At 43.0% G+C, this 12,016-nt stretch overlaps 1 protein-coding gene across 1 annotated transcript in view; it reads right to left on the bottom strand.

Annotated features, from left to right (window-relative positions):
• The window catches only part of psen1 (presenilin 1), a 72,659-nt gene that overhangs the window by 26,133 nt on the left and 34,510 nt on the right, over positions 1–12,016 (bottom strand). The window contains exon 4 of the mRNA XM_060828286.1: positions 895–1,036. Within this exon, the coding sequence (XP_060684269.1) occupies positions 895–1,036 (142 nt within the window). The remainder of the gene's footprint in view (positions 1–894; positions 1,037–12,016) is intronic.

Below are 12,016 nucleotides of genomic sequence, written 5' to 3' on the forward strand. Positions count from 1 at the left end.
CTTTGTATTTTGTATCTTGAAAATCTGTGGGTTACAAGGAAAACAAAATTACTTTAATTTATATATAAAAAAAGACACAGGGATTTACCAGGATGGCTGCAGAACTTCACAGCAAGGAATTTGATACCTATTGTGAACTCTACAGGAACCCCTACCCACTATGCATAAGCAATCAGGAGCCAAGGAGTTGTCGTTTAGAAGTGAAGCTGATTGGAACTGGAAACAACTTACATAGAGTGGGGCACACAGAAGCATGTGCTGTTTTTTTGCCCCCAGCAGAAACTGCCTGTTCTCTGCCGTAACAAAACTCAGTTCAAACTTGATGAAAACAAATTATCTTTCCTGCAGCAGTTGCTAAAGCTTTTGAATTGATCAGAATCATTCTCCAAGTGAATCTGTTACTCTGTACTTCTTACAAACCAGTGGAAGCTTCCAAAGAAATGCAACTGAACTCCCAGAGCCTATCCAAAGATGGATCATCTCTACATTAGAACTGTATGGCTTACATCAGTTTGTATTTATACCACACCTTTACTGTATCTTCAGCATGTGACAGCAGCAAGAAAAGCTAAATGGAAGTTGCAACATGTAGCTAGAAGGGGGAACTGCTGATTGAGGCAGAGAGGAACAATTTGTATCTCATCCAAGGTCATCTAAAAAGCAGTCGCAGATAGTGTAATGCAGAGAAAGATGAATTGCATTGAGTGTCACAATCTTAGCAGATAGGTTAAAAAGAGGGTCTACTTATGTAGCATACAACAAATTTGATCACTTCATCAAAGCTGCTGCAATCTCATTTTTGTTAGTCCATCAATCAATGGGAAAAGGAGGTCATAAACATATAAAACCACAAATGCATTCTGCGGACAGAAGGAGACTTCTGTGGACACATACCTTGTAGCACCTGTATTTGTAGAGAAGTACAAGAACAAGTGTCATCACAACGATGACACTGATCATAATGAGGGCATTCAATATGGAGTTTACAGCTCGCTCTCCAACAGTATCTGTGTCTTCTGTAAATGGGGTATACAACCTAGAAGCAAACGTTACACAGTGCTCAATCCATTTGCATCAGAACAAACAACCTAACCCATTTGCAGTTTCCTGAGCAAACTATTAACAACAATTCAAGACTTTTCAATATGCAGTTAATTCCAGTTGTTCTCAGTGAATACATTTCAGACCTCATCCCCAATTTCTGGTCACTCCAAACAGGAAGGTTCATCAACAGCGAAGTCAAGTGTTTTAGAGTCAAGATCAGACTGGTGCTGGAAAGGCACAGCAGGTCGTTCAGCATCCGAGGAGCAGGAAAATCGACATTTCAGGCAAAGCCCTTCATCATGAAGCCCTGAAGGCTTTTGCCTGAAATGTCGATTTTCCTGCTCCTCGGATGCTGCCTGACCTGCTGTGCTTTTCTAGCACTACTCTAATTTGACTCTAATCTCCAGCATCTGCAGTACCCACTTTTGCCTTCCTCAAGTGTTACAGACCAGAGCCCTTGAAATATTTTAAGAAGGTAGCCTAGACCCTAACTTTGTCTTATTTTAAAGGTAAATGTCAAGTGTCTGTTCCAGATGGTCAAACTAATCGTGTTAAGCAAAACACAAATTATTTAAACAGTGTAGTTAAAATGCAACCAAAGAAAGAGGAATATAGAATAACAGTAACTATTATTAATTAACTGATCCAATATAGTAACATCCCATAAAACATCCCTTGGCAAAAAGGAAAATTCAGATATATTCTCACATGCAGCTCTCGAATCCAGGAGGAAAATACGAGAGAGCAGCAGTCAGGAAATAATCACTGAAGCTCCCAACTTTGTTCAGACCCCAATAGCTCTGATGCTATTGAAAAAAAAACCAAAACCCAGAAATCTGAATCTGAGACAGCTGGCTACACCCATTCAGTTTGTTTTAAAATAAAACCGAATGCCTCCCAAGCTGTTTACTCAAGCTGTTTTCAGTAGTAAGCTCAGCACCTCTGCCTTACAATCTCTCTCTCAAAATAAAACAGGACAAAATAACCTCTTAAAGTGACAGCATTGTCATCCAGGGAACAGAAATTCATCTCACTTTCCTCTCTACCCCAGGGTTATCATCTTATTTCTACTGTCACAAAGCTAGGCTCAGGTTCTATTTGCTTCCAGTAAATCACCCCAGTGATTATCCTTCTTAATCACAGTGATTTTACATGACAAAGATAAACTGTAATCCCAGAGATAACCCTCATGCACAATTATCTGAATGCACTCAATTCACACCAGATCTGATGAAGATCATCGAACTGAAACATCAACTGTCGTTCATCTCTCTCCACATCAGCTGTTGAGTATTTCAAACCTTTTCTGCTTCAACTTTAGATACCCTGTACTGCAGTTAAATCCATTTAGCATCATTGTAACTCACCCAGGTCACACATGCTCAATTCAACACTTTCTAGGCCAATACTGCCCCAAATCTCAAAGGCTCTGAATAATCGGAAATCAGATGCACCCACAAAGAATGCTACCCGAACCCTCAAAATTCCTGATGGGTGGACTCTGTGGAAATTGCTTAAGAAACCTAAATAGGTAAAAACAAGGGCTGCAGATGCTGGAAACCAGAGTCTAGATTAGAGTGGTGCTGGAAAAGCACAGCAGGTCAGGCAGTATCCGAGGAGTAGGAAAATCGACGTTTCGGGCAAAGCCCTTCATCAGGGATAGAAGCAGGGTGCCTGCGGAGTGGAGAGATAAATGAGAGGGGGGTGGGGGTGGGGAGAAAGTACCATAGAGCAGAATAGGTGAATGGGGGTGGGGATGGAGGTGATAGGCCAGAAAGGAGGGTGGGGGAAGGTAGCAATGTCTGGCAGGCAACACCCTAGAACCCTGTGAAAATGTCTCAACTTTAGAGTCAGAGGCTTTGGACAATTCTGACTTACATACCTGGATACTGACCTAGAAAGTGGCAGACAGGAGAAAATCTAGAACTCCACCACCCGTCAACCATTCACCTTGATGCCTATGACACCCATCTGGAGTCCTCAACCATTTCTGACCCAATCTCCTCGAAATCCATCTCCCGCCATAATCCACTGTCTATTCATTGACCCAAGTAGTTTACTGGTTTAATCAGTATCTAATAAAAAGTTCAATTATCTGCTGTTCAATTTTACCCGGTCTTGCTCTTATAAATACATTTGTAAGCTTCATTGCTACTTCTGGTGATGTGCAGCTGTTTTTCCAACTCTTCTGCCTCCAGTATCCCATTTGGACACTTCAATCCTGACCTTCTGACTGAGGTCACAATCCGTCTTCCTGACTGAAATCAGACAGACTTAGCTACTTATGGTGGCAGGTTTTCTTTCTGGATAGGTCTTCAGTACAAGGTGCATCCTAATGGTCAAAGTCAGGCAAATCTTAATAGACAGCTTGAATTGCTACAGACGTCACCTCCCACCCCCTTTTTCCGGGATTAACTGCTACATTTCACAAAGTGAACAGTAAAAGATCTGAAAGCTTCTTTACAAGGTTATGGAGAGAAGGCGATTGGGGGCAAGGTGCCAGATGGTAAAGGGGCGGGGTTGGAGTTGGGATGGGAGGAAGTGGAAGGAGAACCTGACGGCAAGGGGGAGAGTTTGTCAGTCAGCATGTGGGAAAGGTTGGGATGTTGGCGGTCAGTGAATGATTGGGGCAAGAGTGTCAGTGGTATTGTTCCCATGGTATTAAAGTGGTTATAGAATCACAGAGTCGTATAGCACAGAGATAGGTCCTTTGGCCCACACTGGTCCATGCTGACCAAAATGTCCATCCACGCCAAGCCTATTTCCCTGCACTTGGCCTATATCCTTCTAATCCTTTCCTATCCATGTATTTGTCCCAATGCCTTTTAAATGTTGTTAATGTACCCACCCCATCCACTTCGCTGGCAGCTCATTCCATTTGCATACCACCCTCTGTGTAAAAAAGTTGCCCCTCAGGTTCCCTTTTATTCTTTCCCTTCTTACCTTAAACTGATGCCCTCTCGTCCCCGATTCCCCAACCCTGGGAAACAGACTGAGTGCATTCACTCTATCCATGCCACTAATGATCTTATACATTTCCATAAAGTCCCCTCTCAGTCTCCTATGCTATGAAGAAAATGTCCTAGTTTGTCCAATGTTCCCATATAACTCTGACTCTTGAGTCGTGGCAACATCCTTGTCAATTTCTTCTGCACGCTTTTCAGTTTAATAACATCCTTCCTATAGCAAAGTGACCAAAACTGAACACAACACTCCAAGTGTGACCTCACCAATGTTCTGTACAACTGCAACATAACTTCCAAACATCTATGCTCAGTAGCCTGACTAATGAAGGCCAGTGTGCCAAAAACCTTCTTCACTGCCCTGTCTACCGTGAGTCCACTCCGTGCACCCGAACTCCAAGGTCCTTCAGTTCCACTACACTCCTTAAGGCACTATCATTCATCATGAAACTCCTGCCTTGATTTGACACTTGGGCATGACAGTCATTCAGTGGTTAGCACTGCTGTCTCACTGCGCCAGGGACCCAGGTTCAATTCCAGCCTTGAGCGACTGTCTGTGTGGGGTTTGCACATTCTCCCAGTGTCTGTGTGGGTTTCCTCCTGGTGCTCCGGTTTCCTCCCACTATCCAAAGATGTGCAGGTTAGGTGAATTGGCCATGCTAAATTGCCCATAGCATTCAGGGATGCGTAGGCTAGGTGGATTAGTCAGGGGTAATGTAGAGGAATAGGGTAGGGAATGGTCTGGGTGGGTTATTCTTCAGAGAGTCAGTGTGAACTTGTTGGGCCAAATGGCCTGTTTCCACACTTTAGGGGTTCTATGAATAGCCTATGCTTGACTCCATATTATAGCTGACTTTGAAATATCTTTGTGGTAATTAGGAACTGGCAATAAAGGCTGTTTTAGCCAGCAACACCTGCACCTTATGAATGAGTTAAGAAAACAACATAGGTCTTTAAACAGCAAGCTCAGTGTATTGTACCAACATAACAGGTCTGCCATCTTCTGGTAGATATCAGAATGAAATTACACATCCAATGATGTTTAACAAAATACCAAATTTGAAAGAGAAAATTGCATGTTTATAAGAAGACAACACAAATTTTGTGACATTTTTATCCTAATCATCACTTATCTATTTCCCTCCAATGGTCTCCAGAGTGCAGATCAAAGGTATGATGGTGCAGAGGCTCTAAGTCTGAAATATAAACAGAAAATACTGGAGAAACTAAGTCAACAAGGGTTGCTGCAGTGTTCTTGCAAGGCTCAGCACAAATTTGAAGAACAGCATTTCATTTCACACTTGGGAACCCTGCAGCCTCTAGGAGTCAACAACTAGATTGAGTGAAGCAGGTAAATTGCTGCTTCACCTGGAAGGTATGTCTGGGGCCTTGGTAATAAGGAGGGAGGAGGTAAATAAGCAAGCGTTACACATTCTGGATTGCAAAACGGTTGCAGATTTCTATTCATTAATATGTAAATTCCAGAATTTCTTTCAAGTCACATTTGTGAGATAAGTTAAAGTTTAAAAAAAGTGACACCTTAGCTCAGACAATGCACTCATGGTTCTACCACGAAAATAGGAATTTCTAAAATGTCACATGGACTAACTGCCTACAGGTTGTGAGCTTTTTGAATGAGAGAGAGAGGAGTATTTATTTGTGAGAGGTTATGTACATGAGTGAAAGTGTGGGGGTGTGTGTGTGCGTCTGAGAGAGTGTGTAGGAGAGCGGTCTACATGAGTGTGATTGTGTGCACGTGTGTAAGAGTGCGTGTGTATATTGTGTAGTGAAGTCACCTGTAGTGTGAAATGAACCCAAAGATCCCCATTGAAGCCATCCTCACGGGTACCAAACTTAGCTATCAGCCTCACATCAGCGACTCTGTTTTGTTGTGCATCCCAAAGTCCACCTTGGAGGATGGTCACCCAAAGATCCTAGGCTGAATCTTGGGAATGTAACTAGAAAGAAGTTCAGGGTTTACATATTAATGAATCAAAATCTGCAACCTATTCTAAGTGATTAAAGACTTAACAGCAATCTAGGTTTGTTCAATACATTGTATCAGTTGTATGACAGTTGGATCTTTTACTATAAATTCAGTGTCCTATGATCCTGCCCCGCTGACTACTTGACGAAGGAGCAGTGCTCCAAAAGCTAGTGCTTCCAAATAAATGTATTGGACTATAAGTTGGTGTTGTGCATTATTAATTTTGTCTACCCCAGTCCAACACCAGCACCACCACACCTTGTCTAATAAAAGGCAAGAATTCCAAATGCCTTCATCTACCTGTTCCGCTATCTTAAATGGACTTGCATACCAAGGTCCTTCTGATCCTTGATGCTGTCCAGGGTTCTACCATTCATGTGTTCCCTTTCCTGGTTTAACCTTCCCAAGTGCATCACCCCACACTTATTTAGATTGAGTTCCATTTGCCACTGATCAGCCAATTTGACTAGCCCATCTATATCCTCCCATAATTGAATGCTATCATCGTCACAATTTATCAACCCACCAATTTTAGCATCTGGGATGTTTGCCAATGATTGCGTTATGTTCAGCACCATTTGCAACTCCTCAGATACTGAAGAGGTCCACCTCCAAATGCAACAAGACCTGGACGATATTCAGGCTTGGGTTGAAAACTGGGAAATGAAATCGTGCCACACAAAAACCAGGTAATGACTGTCGCCAATAAGAGTCAGAATCTAATCACTGCCCCTTAAATTTCTATTGCATTACAATCACTCAATCCCTTATCGATATCCTCAAAGGTTACTAAATGGCCAGAAACTGGACTTACCATATAAACAGTGGCTACAAGAGCAGGTCAGAGGCTAGGAATACTGTGGCGAGTAACTCACCTCCTGCTTCCTCAAAGTCTGTCCTCATTTAAAAATACAAGTCAGCAGCCGAATGGAATACTTGCCACTTGCCTGGATGAGTGCAAGAAGCTTATAGTGAAAGAGAAAGTAAGAACTGCAGATGCTGGAGATCAGAGTTGAAAAGTGTGGCACTGCAAAAGCACAACAGGTCAGGCAGCATGAGGAGCAGGAGAGTCGACATTTTGGGCATAAAACCTGATCAGAAATGGGGTTGGAAAGAGGGGTGGGAGCTGAGAAATAGATAGAAGAGTGGGGGTGTGATGAGGCAGCTGGAAAGTTGGAAGCAGTTGGGGGGTGTGTGATGATGATAAGTCAGAGAGGAGGGTGGAGCGGATAGGTGGGAAGGAGAATGGACAGGTAGGACAGCTCAAGTGGGCGGTGCCGAGTTGAAGGGTTGGATCTGGAGTGAGGACACTGGAGAAGTCAATGTTGATGCTCTTCAGAGGGCCGGTGTGGACTCAATCGGACAAACGGCCTGCTTCCACATTGTAGGGATTCTATGAAAATGGCATTTTCGTTTTATTGGTTCATTTACTAATCTGCTACAAAGACACAATTCTTTGATGCAGTAAAGTTGGTAAATTTTTAATGGCGCCTAATCTTTATAATAATGCAGTGGGTTGAATTATTCTGAAACCCAAGTTGCATATCTAGCTAGACCTTGTTGTGCCAATGAGATGGCAAGTCACAGAAGTTCCTGAGATTTACAACTGAAACCTGAGAGCCACACAACATTTGCTGTTTTGATTTTAATTCACTCATGGGATGTGGGTGCTCTTGGATTGGCCAGCATTATCGCCCATCCCTAGTTGTCTTTGAGAAGGTGGTGATAAAGCTGCCTTCTTGAAGCACTGCAGTCAAGTGCTATCGGTAAACACACAATGTTGGCGTTACCGTTTCCAGTGTTTAGGTCAGTCCTGGGTGGTCTTTCCAGTTAAAATTCATTTTTCAGACTGTGTAGCAATTGCTACAACTTGCTGGGCCATTTAAAAATAAGCTTCATTGCTGTGCCTCTGGAGTCACATGTAGACCAGACCAAGTAAAAATTGCAAATTTTCTTCTTTGAAAGGCATCGGTGAACCAGATGGTTACAGACATTTATTAAGTTCAAATTCCAACGTCTTCCACGGTAGAATGAGTCCAGGTCCCCAGAACATTAGCTGTTCCTCTGGATTTGTAGTCTAGCCATAGTACTGCTGCTGTGAAAGGACAGTAAATGTAACAGAGGTGACTGGTTCAGCCTCGAGGGGGCAGGAGAAAACAGGATGTCCTCACAAAATGTTAGGAATGCCAAAGGCAATTAAACTGAAGATGTTTCAGCATGATGGGAAAGGAATGCTACAGTTTTGGCCAGTGTGGACAAAAGTGATTGGTCATCTGAAGTCCAATCACTAATATATTTGGTCATAAAAAGATAGAGGAGAGGAACTTGAGGAGAAATCTCAGTTGGCGTGACCAACAGATATAATACTGGCTGAAGGAGCTGAAAGAGGCAGGGATAGTGGCCCCTCACATGCGCTGCATGGTGGCTATATGGCCAGCGTTGAAAGTGTGGTGCTGGAAAAGCGCAGCAGGTCAAGGAAGCATCCAAGGAGCAGGTGAATCGATATTTCGGGCATCAGGAATGAGGCTTATGGGTGGGGGGGGGGGGGGGAGCTGAGAGATAAATGGGAGGGCAGTGGGACTTGGGGAAGGTAGCTGGGAATGTGATAGGTAGATGGAGGTGGGGAAGGTGATAGGTCGGACAGGAGGGGAAAGCGGATAGGTGGGAAGGACGATGGACAGGTCAAGAGGGTGGTGCCTATTTGGAGGTTTGGGACTCGAATAAGGTGGGGAGGGGAAACGAGGAAACTGGTGAAATCCACATTAATCCCGTGTAATTGCAGGGTCCCAAGGTGGAAGATGAGGCGTTACAGGGTCCCAAGGTTTGGGCAGGTTTGAATCTAACCTCAGGTGACTGTCTGTGTGGAGCTTGCACATTCTCTCTGTGTTTGTGTAGGTTTCCTCCAGGTGCTCTGGTTTCCTCCCACAGTCCAAAGCTGTGCAGGTTAGGTAGATCGGTTATGCTAAATTGCCCTGTAGTGTCCAGGAATGTGCAGACTAGATGGATTTGCCACGGGCAATGTAGGGTTACATGGATAGGTTGGGTGGGATGCTCTTCATAGGGTCAGTGTGAACTTGATGGGCTGAATGACCTGCTTCCACACTGTAGGGATTCTATGCTCTCTAGTTTTGGATTCCACTACACAAAGAAGACGACCTTCACTATTCACCCTATCCATGCCCCACGTTTTATAAACCTCTATAAGGTCACTCCTCAGCATCCAATGTTCCAGGCGAAAATGCCCCAGCCTATTGAACCTCTCCCTATAGATCAAACCTCCAATCCCAGTAACATTCTTGTAAATCTTTTCTGAACCCTTTTAGGTTTAACATCTTTAGGCATTGCAGGCAGACCAGAATTGTATGCAGTAATCTAAAAGTGGCTTCATCCATGTCCTGTATAGCTGCAACATGACATCCCAACTCCTATACTCAATGCACTGACCAATGAAGGCTTGTGTGTCACCATTCTGACTACCTACAACTCCACTTTCAAGAAATTACACACCTGCAACCCTCGGTCTCTGTTCGGCAACAGTCCTAAAGCCTTATCATTAACTAAACAACTTCTACCCTTGTTTGCCTTACAAAAATGCGACACCTTTCATTTATCTAAATTAAATTCCATCAGCCACTCCTTAGCCCATTAGCCCATCTGATCAAGATCCCCTTGCACTCTGAGGTAACCTTCCTCTCTGTACACTACACCAATTTTGATGTCATCTACAGATTTACCTACCAGACCTCCTATATTCACATCTAAATCATTCATATAAATGAAAAGCAGTGGACCCAGCACAGATTCTTGCTGCATACCACTGGTCACAGGCTCCAGTCTAAAAAGCAACCCTCTACCACCACCATGTCTTCTACCTTCAAGCTAATTTTGTATCCTATTGGTTGGCTCCCCTGGATTCCACATGGTCGAACTAGACTAACCAGTCTATCATGCACAATCTTGTTGAACGCCTTGCTGAAGTCCAGATAGAGAACATCTACTGCTCTGCGTTCATTAACCTTCTTCATCACCCCCTTCAAGAAACTCAATCAGGTTACCATGAGACACAATTTACCATGCACAAAGCCACATTGACTATTCCCAATTAGTCTTGGTCTTTCCAAATGCGAGAAAATCCTGTCCCTCCAACAACTTACCCATTACTAATGTTAGGCTCACTGTCTATACTTCCCTGGATTTTCCTAATCACCTTTCTTAAATAATGACATCACATAAGCATTCCTCCAGTTTTCTGGCCACTCACCTGTGGTGGTCGATGATTCATATATATCAGCAAAGGACACAGCAATCTCTTCCCTAGCTTCCTACAAAAGTTCTGGGATACACCTGATCAGGTCCCAGGGATTTATCTACTCTAGCACCTCCTCTTCTACAATATGAAAATTTTTCAAGACATCACAATTTATTTCTTAAAAATGTGTTGCTGGAAAACGCAGCAGGTCAGGCAGCATCAAAGGAGAAGGATTCCTGAAGAAGGGCTTATGCCCGAAACGTCGATTCTCCTTCTCCTTTGTCGCTGCCTGACCTGCTGCGCTTTTCCAGCAACACATTTTTAAGCTCTGATCCCCAGCATCTGCAGTTCTCACTTTCTCCTATCACAATTTATTTCCCCAAGTTCCCTAGCTTCAATGTCTTTCTCCAAAGTAAATACTGATACAAAATATTCATTTGGAGTCTCTCCCAGTGCCTGTGGTTCCACACATTGTTATGAAGTTGAAGGCGTGTACTGTACCCTTAAGGGTGTGTGAATGCTGTTCTGCACTGAGAGCTGACAAGCACCTGTGTGATATGACTAGATGGCAGTCTCAGTGTGTACTGCAAAATTGAAACATTTGGCTGTGAAATGGATACGTAAGTTTTGTTTGCTGTTTTGACAACAATTTTATTTTAACCAGTTCAAATTATGTCCCAGGTTATGCTAAATTGCCCTGTAGTGTCCAGGAATGTGCAGACGAGATGGATTAGCCACGGGCAATGTAGGGTTACAGGGATAGGGTAAGTGGGGTAGGTCGGGAGGGATGCTCTTCATAGGGGCAGTGTAAACTTGATGAGCTGAATGGCCTGCTTCCACACTGTAGGGATTGTCTAAGTTTTGGACTCTCAATCGAGTTTGAATTTATTGTTTTGCAAACATTGATCTGATGTTGGGAATATAAAAATTCAGCATTTTGAAAATTGCAGGAAGAGAAACTGTCATTGAGAGAGACCCAAATAATTAGGTAACACTCTCTATCAAAGGTACCCTTTCATATGAAACACACTCGCTATAAAAAGAAAGATGATGGCCCAGGGAATTCTGCAGCAGAAAGACACCGAAGATGACAGCAGCTGTGTGATTTTGAAACTAAGTTGATGTAATTTTAGTAAGTGTCTTATTGGAACTGTATATTGTTATGGAGTTGGAGGCAGGTAATCAGCAGTTAAGAGAAAGGAGGGGATTCGAGTTGTGAATAGTTATTTGATGTTCACATTTACAGTGGAAAAAATAAATTGATGCTATTTTCTTTAAATAATGGAATTTGGAAGTTCTCTGTCACTCATAATTTAACAGATTATGAGGCGAGGTGAGCTCTTCTGGGTATTTGATTTATTTAACAGAAGGGTTAACCACTGGGCCATAACAACATAGACTGCCAAGTTACTCTTTTGTCCTGAATATATTTGTAGAATCTCATTGAATTCTCCTTAAACCTCTTTGCCAAAACTATCTCATGACCCCTTTTTGTCCTCCTGATTTCCCTCTTAAGTATACTCCTACTGCCCTTATACTCAAGGGGTTCACTTGATCCCAGCTGTCTCTTCTTTCTTGACCAGAACCTCAATTTGTCTAGTTATCCAGCATTCTCTACACTAATCAGCCTTGCTCGTCACACTAACAGGAACATGTCTCTGCATTCCCATTATCTCAATTTTGAAGCCGTCCACTTTCAAAAGGTCTCTTTACCTGCAAATAGCCTCCGCAGTCAACTTTTGGAAGTTTATGCCTAATATTGTCAAAATTAGC

The sequence above is a fragment of the Hemiscyllium ocellatum genome, chromosome 8 (assembly GCF_020745735.1).
Source record: "Hemiscyllium ocellatum isolate sHemOce1 chromosome 8, sHemOce1.pat.X.cur, whole genome shotgun sequence".
NCBI classification, from domain to species: domain Eukaryota; kingdom Metazoa; phylum Chordata; class Chondrichthyes; order Orectolobiformes; family Hemiscylliidae; genus Hemiscyllium; species Hemiscyllium ocellatum.